This window comes from Bubalus bubalis, chromosome 8 (assembly GCF_019923935.1).
Source record: "Bubalus bubalis isolate 160015118507 breed Murrah chromosome 8, NDDB_SH_1, whole genome shotgun sequence".
Taxonomy (NCBI): Eukaryota; Metazoa; Chordata; class Mammalia; order Artiodactyla; family Bovidae; genus Bubalus; species Bubalus bubalis.
Genome location: NC_059164.1, coordinates 98,229,460 through 98,253,232, shown reverse-complemented (window position 1 = coordinate 98,253,232; position 23,773 = coordinate 98,229,460). Strand labels below are relative to the sequence as shown.

Here is a 23,773-nt window from a genome sequence, read left to right as displayed (position 1 = left end):
GAATAACTGAGGTCACCTTTTATGAAGCCCACATTACACTGACCCCTGGTGGCATGCCAATGCAATGACATCAAATTAGATATCCTGTCAATAAAGGAATCTGAACATGGAATATGACTTGACTTATTAGCAAGTGAAAAGTCAAAGTGTCTGACTCTTTGCAACCCATGGACTGTACAGTCCATGCAATTCTCCAGGCCAGAATACTGGAGTGGGTAGCGTTTCCCTTCTTCAGGGGATCTTCCCAGCCCAGAGGTCGAACTCAGGATCTTCCCAACCCAGGGATCGAACCCAGGTCTCCCGCATTGCAAGTGGATTCTTTACCAGCTGAGCTACAAGGGAAGACCAAGAATACTGAAATGGGTAGTCTATCCCTTCTCCAGCGGATCTTCCTGACCCAGGAATTGAAACGGGGTCTCCTGCATTGTAGGTAGATTCTTTACCAACTGAGCTATCAGCGAAGCCCCTTATAGCTTGCTGAGCTATGAGGGAAGCCCCTCAAGCAAGCAATAGCTTGACTTATTAGCAATAGCTTGACTGCAGTCCATGGGGTCGCAAAGAGTTGGACCCAACTGAATGGCTGAACAACAACAAAATTAGCAATAGCAGGTTTCTAGACTTGTAAGAATTAGTTTCCAGCTTCCCAAAAATGTCTGTTCACTTTGTATCTACAGGCTTGTTTTAGTAGACTGACTTTTGGGCATTTGACCCTTTAGTTCAGTTCAGTTCAGTCACTCAGTCATGTATCCGATTCTTTGCGACCCCATGAATTGCAGCATGCCAGGCCTCCCTGTCCATCACCAACTCCCGGAGTTCATTCAGACTCACGTCCATCGAGTCAGTGATGCCATCCAGCCATCTCATCCTCTGTCGTCCCCTTCTCGTCCTGCCCCCAATCCCTCCCAGCCTCAGAGTCTTCTCCAATGAGTCAACTCTTCGCATCCTTAAATTTGGGCTTCCCATGTGGCGCAGTGGTAAAGAATCTGCTTGCCAGTACAGGAGACACAAGAGACGGTGGTTTAATCCCTGATTTGGGAAGATCCCCTGGAGGAGGAAATGGCAACCCACTCCAGTATTCCTGCCTAGAAAATTCCATGGACAGAGGAGCCTGGTGGGTGACAGTCCGTGGGGTCACAAAGAGTTGAATATGACTGAGCATGCATGCATATCCTTAAATTCATCATGTAGGGTTCTCCATGTCTACAATGTCTATTGTTTTTATTATAGATACTCTGAAGCACACTGGATATCATCAGATGTTAAACTTCTTTTTCTCAGGGAAGAGGTTTTTCAAAGCACAGATGTAATTCAAACTGAATGTGAATTTCAAATAAATTACAGTTTTTAGTGGTGTTCAACTTGACTGCTCTTTCTGGTGACATATTTTTAACTTCTGAGTCAGTCTTATTTCCCATAAATGTCACTTTTTTCACTGTATGAGTTTTTGTCATAACCTATACATAATATCAAACAACTGAGGTATAGTTCATCCTACTCTGTGCTCCTTATGACCTATTCAAAGATGATCAAATAGATTTAGAGAAACAGCATATAAATTGTTTTACTGTAGTCCTGTCCTTTATTCCCTTCTTCAACTATTTACAAGTTAGACAAGGCTGTTCTTCTTGTCCCACATCTTGAAAATGTGACTTAATGGCAGACCAGCATTTTAACATCTTTTCTATGGCTATCAATAATGATAGCCACCTTGTAGGCACAGGTCTAAGGAAATACCCTCTTTCATTTCTGTAAAGTAAAAAATCTCATTAAGTGCTTCTGCATGTTCTGAGGAAACTAAAACGTGACCCAAAAAGTTCATTATGTTATCACAGGACAGCAAATCATTTTTAAAGTACAAGGTGTGCAAGACATTTAGATCAGAATTTGTAAAAAATTTTTCTATGTTAAGAAATTGACAGACTGAAATATGCAAAAGTATACATTTTATATTTTCATTGTCAGTCAACCATGCAGATAGATGAACCAAGTCTAGTATGCGTTTGGACAATGTATTAACAATATCTGGTTGATGTTTCCTATGGTTTCATTAAAAATAATCATAGAAATCAAGATTCTCTGAAACCCCATTTTTTAAATACAACTACTTAAGAGCCAGAAGAAATGTATTTTTGATTCAGTGTATCATGTGATAACTGTTCAGTTCAGTCGCTTAGTCGTGTCCAACTCTTTGTGACCTCATGGACTGCCAGGCCTCCCTGTCCATCACCAACTCCTGGAATTTACCCAAACTCATGTCTATTGAGTCAGTGATGCCATCCAACCATCTCATCCTCTGTCGTCCCCTTCTCCTTCTGCCTTCAATCTTTCCCAGCATCAGAGTCTTTTCCAATGAGTCAGTTCTTCACATAAGGTGGCCAAAGTACTGGAGTTTCAGCTTCAACATCAGTCCTTCCAATGAATACTCAGGACTGATTTCCTTTAGGATGGATTGGTTTGATCTCCTTGCAATCCAAGGGACTCTCAAGATTCTTCTCCAACACCACAGTTCAAAAGCATCAGTTCCTCAGCGCTCAGCTTTATAGTCCAACTCTCACATCTATACATGACTACTGGAAAAACCATAGCCTTAACTAGACGGACCTTTGTTGGCAAAGTAATAGCTCTGCTTTTTAATATGCTGCCTAGGTTGGTCATAACTTTTCTTCCAAGGAGCAAGCATCTTTTAATTTCATGGCTGCAGTCACCATCTGCAGTGATTTTGGAACCCCAAAAAATAAAGTCTGCCACTGTTTCCCCATCTATTTGGCATGAAGTGATGGGACTGGATCCCATGATCTTAGTTTTCTGAATGTTGAGCTTTAAGCCAGCTTTTTCACTCTCCTCTTTCACTTTCATCAAGAGGCTCTTTAGTTCTTTTTCACTTTCTGCCATAAGGATGGTGTCATCTGCATATCTGAGGTTATTGATATTTCTCCCAGCAATCTTGATTCCAGCTTGTGCTTCATCCAGCCCAGCGTTTCTCATGATGTACACTACATATGTTAAATAAGTAGGGTGACAATATACAGCCTTGACATATTCCCTTTCATATTTGGAACCAGTCTGTTGTTCCGTGTCCAGTTCTGTTGCTTCCTGACCTGCATACAGATTTCTCAAGAGGCAGGTCAGGTGGTCTGGTATTCAAATATCTTTCTGAATTTTCCAGTTTGTGGTGATCCACACAGTCAAAAGCTTTGGCATAGTCAATAAAGCAGAAATAGATGTTTTCTGGAATTCTCTTGCTTTTTCCATGATCCAATGGATGTTGGCAATTTTAATTTGCCAACAGATGTTGGCAAGTTTAATGCTTACTTTTTTCATATTTACCATGTGTTTGCTGTATTAGCTATTGCCAGAGACTCGGAATTCCTACAATAGCCTTATTTTTGTCTATCCTGTTGTCTTTGGGGTTCCCTAAGAGCTACTTATCAGATAGAATATATGTCTTGCTTGCAGCTCTTTCAGCTATAAACTATTGTTATTATACTGGAGTCATGTCAGTGTGGTGGTAAGGCATGGGGGAAAGGAAACATCTTGTAATCTTTCGAAATCTTGGTCTTTTAGTGGGTCTGTGTCCCTGCGCTGTGACTTTAGTAAGTATTTCTTGGCTTTTCTTCCCCCTACCTTTCAGTGGGAGGGGGCTGGCTGGGCAGATGGAAGAAGAGTAACATATATCCAGAACATTCTCCCTAACAAAGGTCTACTCTCCAAATCCAGTCCTTTACGTGTTGGAGGTAAAAGGATCAAGTCCCTTACTATGTTTACATCGTATGTCTGTCTCTTCTTCCAAGAGTCGTTTTAGCTCTTATATATGGGTCACTCATTTTGAATTGTGTGTATGGTGTAAGGAATGAGCCCCACCACCCACTTCATTCTTTTGCATGTGCATATCTAGTTGTCTCAGTACCATTTTTAAGGCTATTTCTTCTTCATTGAATTGTCTTGGCACCTTTATTGAAACTCAATTGACAATGAATGTAAGGGTTCACTTCTGCATTCTCAATTCTACTTCACTGATCTCTGTATCTACCCTTATGCCAGTGCTGCACTGTTACGATTACTGCAGCTTGGCAGTAAGTTTTGAAAATTTAAAGTATGAGTTTGTGAACTTTGTTCTTCTTGCTTGAAAATTGTCTTGATTATTCTGGCCTTTTATATTACCACTGCATTTTAGATTTAGCTTGTTAATTTTTGTTTCTGCTGAGATTTTGATAGGATTGCACTGAGTCTGTGTATCAATTTGGTGAATACTGCCATCTTAACTAAGTCTTCTGATGTATGAACATGGGGGAATCTTTCCATTTATTTAAATCATCTTTAATATATTTCAAGAGTTTTCTAGTTTTCAGTGTACAAGTATTATACCACTTTTATTAAATGAACTCCTAAGCACTGTATTCTTTTTGATGCTTTCTAAATAGAATTGTTTTCTTAATTTCACTTATAGGGTGTTCACTGCTAATATACAGAAATACAATTGATTTTTTTAACAGATTTATTGCGATCTAATTCACATACCATACACTTCACCCATTACAATTCTGCATGTTTTTTATCTTGCAACCTTGCCAAACTCGTTTATTAGCTTCAGTAGGTTTTGTATGTGCGTGTGTGTATGTATATATGTGTGCATGTATTCCTTAGGATTTTCTATATATAAAATCATGTGTACTGCAAATAGAGGTAGTTTTACTTCTTTGCAGTCTGGATGCCTTGTATTTATTCTTCTTTCCAGATTGCCATGCCTAAACCTCCATTATGTTGAATAGAAATATTGAGAGCAGACACCCGTATCGTGGTCCTGATCTTGGGGTGAAAGCATTCAGTCTTGTACCATCATCTATGACATTAGCTGTGGGATTTTCATAGATGGCCTTTATCAGGTTGAGGAACATCCCATCTACTTCTAGTCTGGTGAGTGTCTTTTTTTAAAAAAAACATCATGGAAGATGTTGGATTTTGCCAAACATTATCTCTGCATTAACTGAGATGATTGTGTGCATTTTGTTCTCTATCCTATTAATATGTATATTATATTGTTTAATTTTTTAAAAACTTTTTATTGGGTGGCTCAGTGGTAAAGAATCCATCTGCCAGAATGGATAAGAAAGCTATGGTACATATACACAATGGAATATTACTCAGCTATTAAAAAGAACACAGTTTAATCAGTTCTAATGAGGTGGATGAAACTGGAGCCTATTACAGTGAAGTAAGTCAGAAAGAAAAACACCAATACAGTATATTAATGCATATATATGGCATTTACAAAGATGGTAATGATGACCCTATATGCAAGACAGCAAAAGAGACACAAATATAAAGAACAGACTTTTGGATTCTGTGGGAGAAGGTGAAGGTGGGATGATTTGAGAGAATAGCATTAAAACAGGTGTATTACCACATGTGAAATAGATCACCAGTCCAAGTTCAATTCATCAAACAGGGCATTCAAAGCTGGTGCTCTGGGACAACCCTGAGGGATGGGATGGGGAGAGAGGTGAGAGGGGGGTTCAGGATGGGGGACACACGTACACCCATGGCTGATTCATGTCGGTGTATGGCAAAAACTACTACAATATTGTAATTAGCCTCCAATTAAAAAAAAAAAAAGAAGTATCCGTCTGCCAAGCAGGAGATGCAGATTCAGTTCCTGGGTTAGGAAAATCCCCTGTAGAAGGAAATGGCAACCCATTCCAGTATTCATGTCTGGGAAATCCCATGGACAGAGGAACCTGGTGGGCTGTAGTCCACAGGGTTGCAAAGAGTTGGACACAACTTAGTGACTAAACAACAACAACAAAAGTTGATTTACAATGTTGTATTGGTTTCTGCTTTACAGCAAAGTGAATCAATTATACATATATCTACTCTTTTTTAAGATTCTGTTGCCAATAGGTCATTACAGACTGCTAAATAGAGTTCCCTGTGCTATACAGTAGGTTTTTATTAGTTATTTATTTCATATATAGTAGTGTGTATATGTCAGTCCCAATCTCCCAGTTTATCCCTTCCCCCTTCCCCCCTTGGTAAGCCTAAGTGTGTTTTCTACATCTGTGACTCTTATTTCTGTTTTATAAATAGTTTCATTTGTACCATTTTTTAAAAAAGATTCCACATATAAGCGATATTGGGGCTTCCCAGGTGGCACAATTGGAAAAGAACCCACCTGCAATTGCAGGAGGTGCATGTTTGATCCTTGGGTTGGGAAGATCCCCTGGAATAGAAAATGGCCACCCACTTAAGTATTCTTGCCTGGAAAATCCCATGGACAGAGCCTGGTGGGCTACAATCCATGGCGTTGCAAAGAGTCAGACACAACTGAGCAACTAAGCACACACACACTCCCACACACACATGTGCAAACATAAACACAAGCACTATCATATGATATTTGCCTTTCTCAGTCTGACCCACTTCATTCAGTATGCCAATCTCTAGGTCCATCTGTGTCCCTGCAAATGGCATTATTTTGTTCTTTTTATGGCCAATATTCTATTGTATATATGTACCACATCTTCTTTATCTGTTCCTCAGTTGATGGCCATTTAGGTTGCTTCTATGTCCTGGCTATTGTAAACAGTGCTGCAGTGAACAGGGGTGCGTGTATCCTTTCAAATTATGGCTTTCTCTGGATATATGCCCAGGAGTGAGATTGCTGGATCATATGGTAGCTCTGTTTTTAGTTTTTAAAGTTACCTCTGTACTGTTATGCATAGTGACTGTACCATTTACTCCCACTAATAGTGTAGGAGGGTTCCCTTTTCTCAACACCCTCTGCAGCATTTGTAGATTTTTTTTGATGATGGGTATTCTAACGAGTGGCAGGCGGGTACCTCACTGTAGTGTTGATTTGCATTTCTCTATTAGTGATGTTGAGCCTCGTTTCATGTGCCTCTTGGCCATCTGTATGTCTTATGAATGTCTATTTAGATCTTCCACCCATTTTCTGATTGGGTGTTTTTTTTTTTTATGTTGAGCTACATGAGTTGTTTGTATACTTTGGAGATTAATCCCTTGTTGATGGCTTTGTTTGCAAATATTTTCTCCCATTCTGTGTGTTTTTGTTTTGTTTTGTTTTTAATGGCTTCCTTTGCTGTGCAAAAGCTTTTAAGTTTGATAAGGCCCCATTTGTTTATTTTTGTTTTTATTTTCATTACTCTCAGAGGTGGATAATTTTCGTTATGTTAAACCAGCCTTGCTTTTCCAGAATAAATCCTACCTGGTCACTATAAACTTTTTTATATGTTGCTGGACTCAGTTTGCTAGAATTTGGTCCTACTATTTTGTCTTAATTTTTAATAGATACAAAGGTAAAGAAGAAATGCTATTTATTTATTAGGCCCCTGGAACCCTAACAATTACCTTTTCAGAGAAACTTTCTCTGATGCTCCCTCATCCCTAGACAACTCCTGTATAATAGCACAGTAAGTAGCATTTATCCCATTATGTTTCTATTGTCTCTCTACGTGTTTGTCAAACTCGCTTTGCTTCTTGAGAGCAAACTATATACTGTAACCCAGTCTCTAGCACAGTCATTGACCAGTATAACTTAAGACCTCTGCAAAGCAGATAATCACCAGAGTCTTAAAGAAACATGAACAAAGAGGAAAAGGAGATTATGTAATAAAGGATGATTATAAAAGAGAGTGACTAAGACACAGGAGAATAGTATCAGGAAAATTTTACTTAGCTATTCAGAATGAAAATATATCAACTGATGTTCAGATTTCTGCTGGGGTTATTTTAAAATACTCATGGAAGACAAAGAGCAGACTCCCTCAGCTCCTCTGCTGCACCTGTCTTTTCTATCAAGTAGAGTTTCTTCTGATCAGACAGGGGGAGAATAAACATTAGTACTCATCTTCAGTCCCAGACATGTTACATCTCAAGTAAGAAAATAATTTGCATATAAATAAGATCACAAAACTGTTGACACTAACCTTTTAAGAATTCAAGGAAGTGAGTCTCCTCTTGCTGCTAAATGCCTAAAGACTCCATCCATCATCCATCACAATCATGTTCATTTAAGGATCAGTTCCTTCAAGAAAACATTCCCTGGGACTTCCAGGCTGGATTACATCCCCCTCTTTGAGGACATAATTCATGCATATCACTCATTCTATTTCACTTTTACTTTAATGAACTGTATATGTGTCTTGTTACACTTTCTTAAATGATAAGCAGCTCATCTTGTTGGAGAGGGAGGGAGAATTATGTTTCAGCCAGAGGAAGACAACGTGAGCAACGGCAAGGAGGTGAGAAGACTAATGTATTTTGAGGCTACAAAAAGATCACCAGTGTAAAGGAAAGGCAGAGGATGGCAAGTGGTAAAACTGGAGAGGCAGTCAGGGGCCTGTTCACTGGAAGTACTGTACATGAAAGCCACTCAGGATGAATGAGGGTTGGATAGGCCAGTTGGTGCTTGGCCTCCCTCCGATTCTCACTATAGCTCCCAGTGTGGTGAGTTTAAGTGTGGTCTGCAGATCACTAACATCAGAATTATCTGTGGTACCTTATTAAAAATGCAGATTTGGGGGTCAACAACAAATGCCAGCTCAGAAGTCAAAGCTGGGATTATCATAAGCTCCCCAGATAATTCTAAAATTTTAAAACTGCATGTTCCATAAGACAGCTGGCCCATAATCTTCACAATGCCAGTGCTGAGTGAAAGGGAAGAACTGAGTACATGCTCCAAATTAAAAGAGAATCAAGGGATATGACAATTAAATGCAATCCATGAAACTGAATCAGGGAGAAGTTTTGCTCTAATGGACATTGGTACACTTGGCGAAACTTAACTACAGTATGATACAAAATAGTATTGTATCAAAGTTGAATTTCCTTAAGAGACTATTCTTGTTCTTGGAAAATAAATGCTGAAGTTCTTTAGCAATAAGGAACATGATATTTATAAAAAAAAATGGATTTGGGGGAAATATAGCTAGATAGGTAGATAGATACAGTTCTTTGTACTTTTTGAAATTATTTAAAAATTAAAAGTTAAGAAAATTGAAAAGAGAAAGCCTAGAAGAAATTTGAATCTCAGGACTTTGTCAACTTCAACCACTGTTAGAAAACTGGGAATTACTGACAGGCTTTATTTTGGACAGAGGTATTAATCGGATTTCTGTTTTTGATAGATTACTTTTATGGTAGTATGAAAGGTAGAATTAGGATGATAGTACTGGCTTAGGTCTTTGTGGTTCAGTAGGTAAACAATGCAGGAGACCCGTGTTCAATCCCTGGGTTGGGAAGATCCCCTGGAGGAGGGCGTGGCAATTCACTCTAATATTCCTGCCTGGAGAATTCCACGGACAGAGAAGCATGGTTGGTTACAGCCCATGGGGGTCGCATAAAGTCAGACATGACTGAAGCAACTTAACACACACACATACACAGATGGCAAGGAAACCACTTAGAAACTAAAGTGTTTCTGATAAATATGTGATGAGTCTGAAAAGAATGATGGTAGTTAAGATGAAGATAAAAGGGATTATGAGGTAAAATCAACTGGATTCAGTGGCTCTCTAGATATGAGTGGTGGAAGTGAAAGAAGAAAAAAAGGTAACTTATCAGGTTTCTAGTTTGGTAGTTACTTAGATAGTACTTGCTACCAAAGATATAGTGAATACCAAAGGAACAGCATGCAGTGTGGAACTAGATGAATTAGAATTTGGCTGTGAGGGACATTTATGTGAAGATACATAGCAGATAGATATAAGAGGCTGAAGCTTTGACAAGAGGTCAGATATATGTATAGATATGTGTGTGTGTATAAGGTATATACATGTGTGTGGTACAACAATGTGACATAATCAAGAATGAGTTCATGAAAGGCTGAATCGAGGAAGACTTAGTTTAACAAGAATAAATTTAAGACTCCTACACCAGACCAAAACTGAAGTAAGAGAATGGAGGAGACGTAGTGGTAGTATCAAAATAAAACTTTATAGGTTTGAGTGTTTGTAAATCTAGTATGTCAGTATTTTAGGATAATTTTCAAAAGAACATATGTAATCTTAGACTGCATTAATGTGGATCTGGTATCTAGAAAGAAGCAAATGAGAAAGATAATTTATTGTATATTGTTAGGCATCTATATCCACAGGTTCCACATCTGCATTCAACCAACTGTGGATCAAAATAGTAGGACAGAAATTTCAAGAAGTTCTCAAAAGCGAAACCTGAATTTGCTGTGCACTGGCAACTGTTTACATAGCATTTACACTGTATTTATTACTTGTCAAGTGTCCTGGTACCAGTCTGGGTATTACTTTGAAATGTATGTGCAGAAAAAGAATAAGAATAATACTTCATGTTTATATATAAAAGAATTTGAATCTCAGCTTTACATAATAATAAAAAGTAATTGTTAACTCCTTGGTGAGACAGGTAAGTGTTTTATTCTCAGACAAACTATGACTCAGCTGCTATATTTCTCTAATTTTAACAACAGAAACTGCAGTAGTTTACAGAAATGTCTCATGGGGGACAGAGCTTGTTTTTACAACATTTTAAACTCAGAATTGGAGAAGGCAATGGCACCCCACTCTGGTACTCTTGCCTGGAAAATCTCATGGACAGAGGAGCCTGGAAGGCTGCAGTCCATGGGGTCGCTGAGGGTTGGACACGACTGAGCGACTTCACTTTCACTTTTCCCTTTCATGCATTGGAGAAGGAAATGGCAACCCACTCCAGTGTTTTTGCCCGGAGAATCCCAGGGACGGGGGAGCCTGGTGGGCTGCCGTCTATGGGGTCACACAGAGTCGAACATGACTGCAGTGACTTAGTAGTAGTAGTATTATATTAATCTAGAGATACTGCAGGATATGTATGGGTTATATGCAAATATGCCATTTTATATAAGGGATGCATCCTCAGATTTTGGTTTGTGAGGTTCCTGGAACCAGTTCCCCCTCAGATACCAAGGAATGACTGTCCTAGTTAGATGACATCTGCAATACTGTGTTCAGTTTCCTTCAAGCTTAAATAGTGACAGAAAAGAGTAAAATATGATAGTAAAGGGACTTGAATCATATTATGGATGGCTGAAAGAAATGAAAGTTTCAGGTAAATAAATAATAGCTTTAAAAAATATTTATGATCTGTCATGTGGAAGAGGCATTACATTTGTTCTTATTATTGCAAGGAGGATTAGGGAAAATGAGTTGGTCAGAAATGTTTACCTTTAAAGTTTCTTCTTTTTTTTTTTTTGCTCTGTGTTGTTAAAGAGGTGAGTTAAAATTTACAGGGACATGTGCTTTAAACTCAACATAAAAGAGCATTGCTCTCAAGCAATGGAATGAACTGACTGCAGTTTGGTAAACTGCTTGTTACCAAGTGTTGTCAGTCAAAGGCTGGATGTGCTTGGGTCCTGTCATCTGTAGGAGGTGAGAGTAGGGAACTCTTAAGGCTCCTCTCTGCTTTAAGATTTGGTGAGATGGGAATGAAAAGATTAGACAATGAGATGAGTGATCTGTTTTGTTTTGTTTTTTTGATTTGGTAAAATTACCAGAAATCAAATTGACATATAAGGAAGTTCTACTGTCTTCTATATATTTCTAGAGTTAGAAAAATCAAAATTTGAGGTACAGAATTTCTGGGAAGGTGAACTGTTCTTTGGCAATCCAATTTGAAGATAATCTTCTAGTTTCTTATGTGTAAATCATGACCAGATACATATTATTAAATAGCCCACATTCAGATGATAGGTGACCACTCATTACTGACTATATTCCCATCTTACAAACCTTGATTAGGGAGCTGTCTTCTGAAATAATCAAATATACAGTCATCTGATATAGAAGGCCTTGTATCTAGAAAAGATTGTAAAAGTCCATTAGCAGCAAGAAAACAGCTCATTGACTCTTTTACATTTCATATTTTTATCTTTTTATAAATAAAAATGCTAGTATGCTAGCAAATAATGTGTAAATAGTAGTTTAGCTCAATGAAATTAATATAAACAGTTCTCAAATCTTATGAATTTTGTTGCATTTTTGCTATTTATAGGTAAGGTCTAAAAAAATGTTCATACTCTTTGGGTCAGCAGTTCCTTTCTAGGAATATATTACAGATAAATAATTAATCACAAATAGTGAGTTAAAGAGTCTTCATTGTTTACGATAACAAAATAAAATTTTAACAATGGAGTGTATCTAAATAAATTAAGGTTCACTAATACAATGGAATACTTTGCCACCATTTAACATTGAGAGAAGTTAATAATATACTGTGATTTTAAATGAAAACATTTAAATCTTGCAAAAAAACCTTGAAGATTTATTTGTCTGTGTGATTAACATGGACTGTACATGTATAGAAAAAATGTCTAAAATAAGTATTCTAAAATATGTTCTTTGTTTTTAAATTTTGACATTAAATTTAACAGAAGAATATATAAAAGTTATATATTAAAAGTGACAGATTTTCTTGGCTTATCACCACAAGAAAGAATTTAAAGTATAATGAAGTAACCATCTTAATTATAATAAAATTCCCTCTTAGGTGTGGTTTTTATTTCCATTTCTATTTTTAATTAGCCTACTGCATCACAGTGGGAGATACTAAGAGACAGCACTGGAGTGCTGTAGTCCATGGGGTTGCAGAGTTGGACAAGACTTAGCAACTGAATAATAACAACAATTGCATCATAAACTAAATGGATTTATGTACATTTATGCTGGGCTGTGCTTCGTTGCTCAGTCGTTTGCAACCACATGGATTGTAGTCTGCCAGGCTCCTCTGTCCATGGGGATTCTGCAGGCAAGAATACTGGAGTGGGTTGCCATGCCCTCCTCCAGGGGATCTTCCCAACCCAGGGATTGAACCCTGGTCTCTTGCATTATAGGCAGATTCTTTACTGTCTGAGCCACCAAGGAAGCATGTACATTAATATATACTTTTAATCATTACCTGAGATCCTTTTTGAAAATAAGTGTGGTATAAATATATTAAAAATATATATACACATAAAATTAAAGAATTATTTTAGATAAAATTAAAATGCTTAAATTACATGAATATTTTTCAAAGGACCTCAAGTAAAGATAATGAGATAAAAATTAAGAAAAAAATACCAGAATATATATTTCTGAATCTCTAACATTTCTGGTATTTTTTTCCTTAGAGATTTATATCAGACTTAGCAGATTCTCACAGAAGCAAATGAGTAGTCCAAAATGTAATTTCTCTCTTGGCCCATCCTTTATTAATTTATGAAACAAAAGGACCATGATGTTTTTTAAACATAAAACCCCTATATTCTGTTTGGGGAGAAACCTTTCAAATGAGGGATATCTCTCAAGTACGTGGACCACTCAGTCCAGCCCTCGGTGTGCTTCCTGGACACCCTGTCCAGACTGTAGGCGCTGCACCTGTTAACACTGCACTGCACTTGTTTGTTTGTTTGTCTCCCCCTATTAAATGATGAGTTCCTAAGCGGTAAGAAATAGTACAATATATTCTTAATATCCCTAGCACAAAGCACAGTGATAACCTCCAAGTCATAGTACAAAAAAGTGTTGAGGAGTTAATCGTTTATCAGAGGGTAAAAGCAGAACATTACCTGTCACATCAGAATCTGATTCTTTGTGTCTTTGAACTAAATGTCCTTTATCACAAACCTAATGGAACATAGAACCAGAAGGAAAACAGTACTATATTATAAACATGAAAATGAGGTACATTTTCTATGACTTATGGTAATTTTCAACATTTCTCATTTTATCCTCATAGATTTAGAATGGACAAAAATAATCTTTTAAATCAGTACCTTCTAATATCTTTCACAACGCCACTTTTCTTCTCCACCGATGACAGAAGAAAATGTTAAATACTGTATTTTGGCATTAAAGGGAGTTAAAATTTTTTTTACTTCATATAGAACTTATTTATGATGAGAAAGAGACAAAAAGTGTATGCTTTATAATTTCATTTACTTAAGATTAAAGGAAGAGAAGTACAAAATGAATGAAAATATATAAAATTGTATGAAAAAGTATAAGCAATTGCAAAACCGTGTTTATATAGGAAAGCTGAAAAAATAATTTCTCATAGCTTGTAAAAAAAGTTTAGAGTAAGGAAGACCATATGCGTGACACTGCTGTCTGTGTGTCATGAAAGGAGATACCCTGCCGTCTGACCAGCTGGACTAAAAGAGACACGCAACACTGTGGAATTGTGACTGCTCGTCTTGAGTAGTGTACACAAATCATGTGAGTGTGAAAACATTCTGAAAGTCTCTTAGTCATGTCCAGCTCTTTGCGACCCCATGGGCTATACAGTCCATGGAATTCTCCAGGCCAGAATACTGGAGCGGGTAGCCTTTCCCTTCTCCAGGGGATCTTCCAGACCCAGGTCTGGATCAAACCCTGGTCTCCCACATTGCAGGTGGATTCTTTACTAGCTGAGCCACCAGGCAAGCTGAAAACGTTTTAGATACTTCCAAACTGTTTCAAAATTCTCCAAGCCAGGCTTCAACAATACGTGAACTATGAACTTCCAGATGTTCAAGCTGGTTTTAGAAAAGGCAGAGGAACCAGAGATCAAATTGCCAACATCGACTGGATCATCGAAAAAGCATGCGAGTTCCAGAAAAACATCTATTTCTGCTTTCTTGACTATGCCAAAGCTTTTGACTGTGTGGATCACAATAAACTGTGGAAAATTCTGAAAGAGATGGGAATACCAGATCACCTGACCTGCCTCTTGAGAAATCCGTATGCAGGTCAGGAAGCAACAGTTAGAACTGGACATGGAACAACAGACTGGTTCCAAATAGGAAAAGGAGTACGTCAAGGCTGTATATTGTCACCCTACTTATTTAACTTATATGTAGTGTACATCATGAGAAACGCTGGGCTGGATGAAGCACAATCTGGAATCAAGACTGCCGGGACAAATATCAATAACCTCAGATATGCAGATGACACCACCCTTATGGCAGAAAGTGAAGAAGAACTAAAGAGCCTCTTGATGAAAGTGAAAAAGTTGGCTTAAAGCTCAATATTCAGAAAACGAAGATCATGGCATCCAGTTCTATCACTTCATAGCAAATAGATAGGGAAACAGTGTCAGACTTTATTTTTGGGGGCTCCAAAATCATTGCAGATGGTGACTGCAGCCATGAAATTAAAAGATGCCTCCTTGGAAGGAAAGTTATGACCAACCTAGGCTGCATATTAAAAAGCAGAGATATTATTTTGCCAACAAAGGTCCATCTAGTCAAGGCTATGATTTTTCCAGTAGTCATGTATGGATATGAGAGTTGGACTATAAAGAAAGCTTCTTTTTAGATAAAATTGAATGGCAGCACCCCCCCCCCCAAAAAAAGATATAATCAGCATGAAAATGGGAGGTGGGAGGAAATTGTAAAAATCAAAACTTGATTATTGAAGGGAGAGAGATAAGGAAGTATTCTAGAAAAAATTATGCAAAGTTAAAAGTACCAATATTACATAATCATTATAAAGAATTTAGAGAGACAAGGGGTGAAACTAGGCTGAATAAAATTCACTTGTAATAAGACTTGATTTGATGAATTCACTGTAATTTTTAGCTCTCCTCCTTTGATTGAAATATGACTGTGAACCACAATAAAACTATTATCTTCATCTCATAGAAAATCACCAGGCCAAGACACTATAAAACTCCTAGAGGAAAACATAGGCAAAACACTCTCCGACAAACATCACAGCAGGATCCTCTATGACCCACCTCCCAGAATATTGGAAATAAAAGCAAAAATAAACAAATGAGACCTAATTAAAATTAAAAGCTTTTGCACAACAAAGGAAACTATAAGGAAGGTGAAAAGACAACCTTCAGAATGGGAGAAAATAATAGCAAATGAAGCAACTGACAAAGAATTAATCTCAAAAATATACAAGCAACTCCTGCAGCTCAATTCCAGAAAAATAAATGACCCAATCAAAAAATGGGCCAAAGAACTAAACAGACATTTCTCCAAAGAAGACATACAGATGGCTAACAAATACATGAAAAGATGCTCAACATCACTCATTATTAGAGAAATACAAATCAAAACCACAATGAGGTACCATTTTCACGCCAGTCAGAATGGCTGCGATCCAAAAGTCTACAAGCAATAAATGCTGGAGAGGGTGTGGAGAAAAGGGAACCCTCTTCCACTGTTGGTGGGAATGCAAACTAGTACAGCCACTATGGAGAACAGTGTGGAGACTCCTTAAAAAACTGGAAATAGAACTGCCATATGACCCAGCAATCCCACTGCTGGGCCTACACACTGAGGAAACCAGAAGGGAAAGAGACACGTGTACCCCAATGTTCACTGCAGCACTGTTTATAATAGCCAGGACATGGAAGCAACCTAGATGTCCATCAGCAGACAAATGGATAAGAAAGCTGTGGTACATATACACAATGGAATATTACTCAGCCATTAAAAAGAATATATTTCAATCAGTTCTAATGAGGTGGATGAAACTGGGGCCTATTATACAGAGTGAAGTAAGCCAGAAAGAAAAACACCAATACAGTATGCTGCTGCTGCTGCTAAGTCGCTTCAGTCACGTCCGATTTTGTGCGACCCCATAGATGGCAGCCCACCAGGCTCCCCAATCCCTGGGATTCTCCAGGCAAGAACACTGGAGTGGGTTGCCATTTCCTTCTCCAATGCATGAAAGTGAAAAGTGAAAGTGAAGTCACTCAGTCGTGTCCGACTCTTTGTGACCCCATGGACTGCAGCCTACCAGGCTCCTCCATCCATGGGATTTTCCAGGCAAGAGTACTGGAGTGGGGTGCCATTGCCTTCTCCGCCAATACAGTATACTAACGCATATATATGGAATTTAGAAAGATGGTAATGATAACCCTGTATGTGAGACAGCAAAAGAGACACAGATGTATAGAACAGTCTTTTGGACTCTGTGGGAGAGGGCAAGGCAGGGATGGTTTGGGAGAATGGCACTGAAACATGTATGTTATCATATGTGAAATGGATCGCCAGTCCAGGTTCGATGCATAATACAGGGTGCTCGGGGCTGGTGCACTGGGATGACCCAGAGGGATGGAATGGGGAGGGAGGTGGGAGGGGGGGTTCAGGATGGGGAACACATGTACACCCATGGCAGATTCATGTCAATGTATGGCAAAACCAATACAATATTGTAAAGTAATTAGCCTCCAAAAAAAAAAAAAGAAAGAAAATCACCAGGCCAGTGTCCTTATGGTTGGTTGGTTTAGCTGCCAAGTCATGTCCGACTATTGCGACCCCATGGACTGTAGCCTGCCAGGCTTCTCTGTCCATGGGATTCTCCAGGCAAGAATACTGGAGTGGGTTGCCATTTCCTCCTCCAGGGGATCTTCCCAACCCAGGAATCAAACGTGGGTCTCCTGCATTGCAGGCAGATTCTTTACCAACTGAGCTACAATCAACTCTTAGTGTCCTTTATGAATGTGATCTATAAATTCTCATTTTTTGTTTTTAAATATTTATTTTTAATTGGAGGATAATTGCTTTACAATATTGTGTTGGTTTCTACCATAATGATCTATAAATTCTAATCACAGTAATCTACAAGTATTTGTTTTTGCTTAAAGTCTGCAAGATTAATTACTGAAAGTATCCTGGTAGGGAATAAAGGTTACTAAAATAGTTTAATACTTTTTAAGGGATACATTGATATCTTATAAGCAATCATTTAAGAAATAGTTGAAGAGCATGAGCTTAATATGACCTCAGGCATTAACCTCAGTTAAGATGATACTCTTCACTCTTTTTACCAAAGATTATTAAAAAATGAGAAAAAAAATTCAAAAGTTCTTGGAAAAGTAGATTCTGTTAATCCACATTTGGCAGATGGCAGTGTATTTGCTGCTGTATCTGCTGAATGAACTTGTCATGGCTAACCTTAGATTTCCCACTGGATTACTATTATTAACACCAAAAATATTTGAGTAGAAATCTTCTAACCTGAGGCTGGTACTCAGGTTGACTTCTGGGCTCTCTGCAGGTAACAGATGCTTTATGGATTGACCAATGGGATCCAAAGAGGATTTTTTTTTGGATCTCATTGACTTGGGATGTTGTCCTTCATCCGTGTTTGTCAGGCTTATTTCCTAATTGGACAGTTCTTTTGATCTCTGGGTAGGGTACTAATCCTTCCCCTACCCCTTCCATCCCTGACCACACTCTCTGGGAGGGCAGTGGTTTTGGCAGAAATCTCTCTGACTCCTTCCCTGACTATACCCAGCTGTTAAATTCTGCTAATTTCTGGCTGGTAGGTATATTGCTTTAGCAATGCCTTGGGGGTATAAATTGCTCTACAGGCCAATTTAATCAAATCTGCGTTCCTTTGAAGGGATAATTTGCCAGGTCAGGGTTTCAGATTTATACTGACCCTGCCTTAGACTCCTCCTACCTGTTCCCCTGCCCCCAGTTCTGTGAACTAGCCAGCCTATACGTTTGGCCCATATCTCCAAAGAATCTACCAATCTAATTCAAATCGCCTTTCTCTATATTTCAATTTTTGAGAATGCTATTAAGCTTGAATTTCTCCAGGATCTGTTGCAAATTAAGTCTTTTACTTTGGGAAGACATTAGGAGCTATGTTTTATCTGGTCTGTTGTGTCATCTAACATCTCTGTTGCCTTATTGATTTTCTGTCTAGAAGTTCCGTCCATTGATGTCAATAAAAGTCTCCTACTATTATTATTGTATTCTTGTAGGTCTTTCCCTTTATGTCTGCTGGTACCTGTTTTATGTATTTAGGTGATCCTGTATTGAGTACATTTATGTTAACAAGTGTAGTATCTTCTACTTGTATTGTTCCTTTTATCATTATATAATGTCCTTTGTTTTTCCTTATGGCCTTTGTTTTAAAGTCTGTTTCATCGGATACAAGTATTGCTAGCCCTGCTTTCTTATTGTTTCCATTTGGATGAAATGCCTTTTTCCATCCCCTCACTTTTAATCTTTATCTTTTCCCCTAAAGTGAGTCTCTTGTAGGTGGCATTTTTTATTCAATCTGCCACTCTGTCTTTTGATTACAGAATTTAGTCCACTGACATTTAAAGAAATCATTAATAAAGTATGTACTTACTGCCATTTTAAACATTTGTTTTCCAGTTTTTGTAGTTATTTCTTCTTTTTGTTTTCCCTTTTGTGGTTTGATGGCTTTCTTCTGTATTATGCTCGAGTTCCTTTCTTTTTGGTTTTTGAGAATCTATTGTACCTTTTTGATGTGTGGTTACCTTGGTTTTCAAGTGTTAACCCATAACTATATCTTACGTGTTCTAAATGAATAGTCATACAAGTTCAAACACATTCTAAAAGATCTACATTTTTATATTCTCCTCCTCTACATTTTGTGATTTTGGTTTATTTTACATTTTGATGCTTATCCTTTTACTATTAATTGTAATTATAGTTGCTTTTACAATTTGTTTTTGGATTGCTTTAATCTATGTACTAACTTCGGAGAAGGCAATGGCACCCCACTCCAGTACTCTTGCCTGGAAAATCCCATGGATGGAGGAGCCTAGTGGGCTGCAGTCCATGGGGTCACAAAGAGTCGGACACGATTGAGCGACTTCACTTTCACTTTTCACTTTCATGCATTGGAGAAGGAAATGGCAACCCACTCCAGTGTTCTTGCCTGGAGAATCCCAGGGACCGGGGAGCCTGGTGGGCTGCCATCTCTGGGGTCGCACAGAGTTGGACACGACTGAAGCGACTTAGCAGCAGCAGCAGCAGCATGTACTAACTTACTGCTACTAAGCTGCTTTAGTCATGTCCGACTCTGTGCGACCCCATGGACGACAGCTCACCAGGCTCCCCTGTCCCTGGGATTCTCCAGGCAAGAACACTGGAGCGGGTTGCCATTTCCTTCTCCAAAGCATGAAAGTAAAAAGTGAAAGTGAAGTCGCTCAGTTGTGTCTGACTCTTAGCAACCCCATGGACTACAGCCTACCAGGCTCCTCCGTCCATGGGATTTTCCAGGCAAGAGTACTGGAGTGGGGTGCCATTGCCTTCTCCGATGTACTGAAGTGATGTTCAGTCTTTTTATATATTTGCCTTTCCTGTTGTTATTTCCCCTTTCCTATAGATACTTGCTTCTTTTCTATATACAGAAGATCTCTCAATATCTCTTTTAGGTTAGGCTTAGCATTGCTGTACTCTTAGTTTTTGCTTATGTGAGACATTCTTTCTCCATCTATTCTAAATGATACTCTTGCTGGGTGGAGTATCCCAGGTTGCAGAGTTTTCTCTTTCAGGACTTTGACTATATCATGCCACTTACTTCTGACCTGTACAGCTTTTGCAGAGAATTATCAACCTTATATGGGGTTTCCTTGCAACTGACTGTTTTTCTCTTCTTGCCTCGAGAATCCTCTTTAACTTTTGCCATTTTAACTGTGTCTTGGTTTGGGTCTGCTTATCTTCTTTGGGACTCTCTATGCTTCCTATACCTGGATATCTGTTTCCTCTTTTAGATTCTAGGAAATTTTCAGCCATAATTTCTTTAAAAAAAGTTTTGATCCCCTTTTCTCTCTATTCTCCTTCTGGTACCAAAATTATGCATAGGCTGGCATTCTTTATGGGGCTTCCCTGGTGGCTAAGACTGTAAAAAATCTGCCTGCAATTAAGGAGATGTGGGTTTGATCCCTGGGTCGAGAAGATCCCCTAGAGAAGGGAATGGCTACCCACTCCAGTATTCTTGCCTGAAGAATTCCATGGACAGAGGAGCCTGGTCACCTACAGTCCATGTGATCACAAAGAGTTAGACACAACTGAGCAAGGCAGTCTATAATATCCAACAGCTCTTGTATATGGCTTTCATTCCCCCCCACCCCCCAATTTGGCTTTCTGTCTGCTGTTCTGATTGGGTGATTTCCATTATTCTGTCTTCCAGATCACCTGGGTTCAGTAAGGCTCTGCTGCCCTTAACTATGTGCTCTGTCTCAGAGGAGGTGAGTGCTGAAGCAAGTGGGGCCCACGTGGTCACAGTGAACCTGTGCCCGTGAAGTCGCTTGCAGTTCTGCCCAGAGGCAGCCTGAGGTCGTGTCCCTTCTCCATTGTGTTTGTCCCAGACTAGTTCTAGGCTGGGGCTGAGAGGTTGGGGTGCTGTAGCTGCAGGAATGGAGGTCCCTATGCTGCCGCCTGGGGCCCTGGCTGCCTCTGTGGGAGTGCCCCCCAGGGCCTCTCCACCCCACATCCAGCTCCAAGCTGGGGTGTGAGGTGGGGAGGACCAGGGAAAGGAGCCGCTCTGTATTCCTCCTCAGGGATGTCTGGTAGAGACATGTGGTTCTGGGATGCCACTTGGTGTGCATGCCAACAAAGTCTGTTGCCACAGTACCCGTGCCCCCATATGCAGGTTCTGACAGCTTGTGCTCTACTGTGCATGCAGCTTCGGTTGTACAATATAAGAGGTCTTCTGCCCATTTCCCGTCGGTTTTCTGTGAGAACTGTTCCACAGGTGGTTGTATTTTTGATGTGTTTGTGAAGAGAGGTGAGCTCCACATCCTTCTACTCTGCCATCTTGCTGCATTTATGCAAAATTTCTAATAGGAGTGTCACGCTAACAGTGGGGACAGTGGCACTTTTCTTTCAGTGGTACCCCACTTTCAAAGCTAAGATGTAGGTGGGAAGACGGCAGTAGTCTCAGGTCTTCTCTATGTGCTTCTTCCAGTGTGGAACTAACACTTTACTAACCCAGATAGGGCCAGTTAGGACCAAAGTATTTTCAGTGATGTAGCATCCAAACTAGAGCCTTATTTTCAAGAACGGGGTTTGGATAGATAGAAAGAAGGGAGCCCCCCACCTCTTGGCTGCACTTACCTGGAACTTAGCTTTAGCAATAGGTAGCTGGAGACACAGTAAGAAATTCAAGTGCCCTGCCCCTACTGGTATGATAGCCCTTTGTCTGGTATCTGGGGGGAGAGGGGACCCTGTGTCCTCCACTGCAGAGTATCAGTGAGCTGGGGCCAGGGGGTGTGCAGAGTCTTGATTCAAATACCACAGGTTCTGGGGTTTTTTTTGTTGTTGTTATTTTTTGTTTTTATCATAGTTTAGATTTTCCTGAGTAGATGTTTTTTTCATTTGCTGCATGCCCCAGGACCATTTCCAGAAACTTTAAATTTAAAAAAAATAATACTTTTCACCAATTTTTGCTGGTGAAAGGGTTTCAGAGCTCCTCCTGCTGTCATGATGAAAGGCAATCTCAGCACCACCTGTTTTATACTCTTGTATTCCCCATTAAGTTTTCTAAGTTTTATCTCTTCTTGCTATCCTCTTTGTAAGAGACCTTAAATAGTTTTCTGAGTAAGGTAATTATAAGTGAAATTTAAATATAGAACCTTAATAAGACCCATCTCTCACCTGCCAAGACTCTTTTGTATTTTTATAAATAGTAAGTAATATGAGCAAAATTTTAATCATTAAGTTTTCCTGGGGAAAAATCATTAAGCTTTCCTGGGTGTAAGAGGAAATAACTTGCCATTCTCTTGTTTTTTCCAAACAACCATTAGCAAACATATCAATGAATATTTACCTCTTGTTCTTCTTCTCTGATGTTTTGATGTCTTTCTATGGTAGAGTTTCTTTCCTTCTTTGTTTTTAGTTGTTTTTTCTTGGTTTTTATCTAGGTAAGAGATTCATATTTAATCAATGTATCAAAGATAGTATGTATGCAGATATAAAACTATTTTGAGACTTCTAGGAAGATGAAGTACTTTTTCTTTTCTCTCCTTTCCACTAAGTACAACTAAAACCCCTGGTTGTTATATACAAAGTAAACACAAGAGGCTCTGAAAGGAGAAGAGGAGGCAGATGATGAGGGACTTCAGGAGCAGAAGGGCTGCCCGATGGTGAGTAGTTCTGTGTGTTTTCTTTTTGCCTCATCTATCCCAGCCTTAGAGCTGGAGAAGCCAGAAACCCAGAAGTGCCAATGAGTGAAGATAAAATGCCTGAACACTTCCCAAATTTGATCAAAGATGTGAAGGTAACTATCAAAGAATCTCAGTCAACTTCAAGTAAGATAAAATGCCCACACTAAGTCACATAAACTTTGAAAGCAGTAAGACTGAAGCAAACTGTTACCTGCAAGGGATCCTCAATAAGATCATTGCCAATTTCTCAGAAACTTTGGAAGCCAGAAGACAATGCAGAATTTAAAGGAAAACAAAAACAAAAAAAAAACCCCAGCAGAATGGTCCTTCAAAATTTAGGGAGAAATTAAGACATTTCCAGATAAACAAAAGCTGAGGGAGTTTGTGACCACTTGACATGCCTTGAAAGAAATGCTCAAGGGATTTCTGCAAGGTTAAATGAAAGGGCACTAGGTAGTAACTTGAAGCTGTACAGAAAAATAGAGGTCTAAATGAAGGTAATAAATACATGGGAAATTATGAACGTTAGTGTTATTGTAATAATAATTTGAAACAGATCTGTCATCTACATGGAAAAAAGTGTTAGTTGATCAGTTGTGTCCAACTCTTTGGGACTCCATGGACGATAGGCCACCAGGCTCTGTCCATGGGCTTCTCCAGGCAAGAACACTGGAGTGGGTTGCCATGCCCTCCTCCAGGGAATCTTCCCAATCCAGAGATTGAACCCAGGTCTCCTGCATTGCAGGCAGATTTTTTACCATTTGAGCTATCTGGGAAGCCCCACATGATTAAGTCTACATGATTAAAGAGGAAAAAAAAGTAAAGAAAAAAAAAAGCATTTATTAGTCTAAAAGCTAATACTACTATTACTTTAGCCTATAAAATTTTAAGTCACTCA

At 39.0% G+C, this 23,773-nt stretch overlaps 1 protein-coding gene and 1 long non-coding RNA gene across 5 annotated transcripts in view; one reads left to right on the top strand and one right to left on the bottom strand.

Moving 5' to 3' along the window:
• Nucleotides 1-23,773, bottom strand: part of AGBL3 (AGBL carboxypeptidase 3) — a 98,385-nt gene that overhangs the window by 16,466 nt on the left and 58,146 nt on the right. For all 4 annotated transcript variants that reach the window (XM_006079866.3, XM_044946886.1, XM_044946888.1 and 1 more), the window contains 3 exons: nucleotides 22,539-22,628; nucleotides 13,571-13,628; nucleotides 11,754-11,819 (listed from right to left, as the gene is read on the bottom strand). In XM_006079866.3, the coding sequence (XP_006079928.1) occupies nucleotides 11,754-11,819; nucleotides 13,571-13,628; nucleotides 22,539-22,628 (214 nt within the window). The remainder of the gene's footprint in view (nucleotides 1-11,753; nucleotides 11,820-13,570; nucleotides 13,629-22,538; nucleotides 22,629-23,773) is intronic.
• Nucleotides 20,046-23,241, top strand: LOC123334806. Its single transcript, XR_006552940.1, has 2 exons — nucleotides 20,046-20,958; nucleotides 22,747-23,241. It is a non-coding gene; the product is annotated as an uncharacterized LOC123334806 (long non-coding RNA).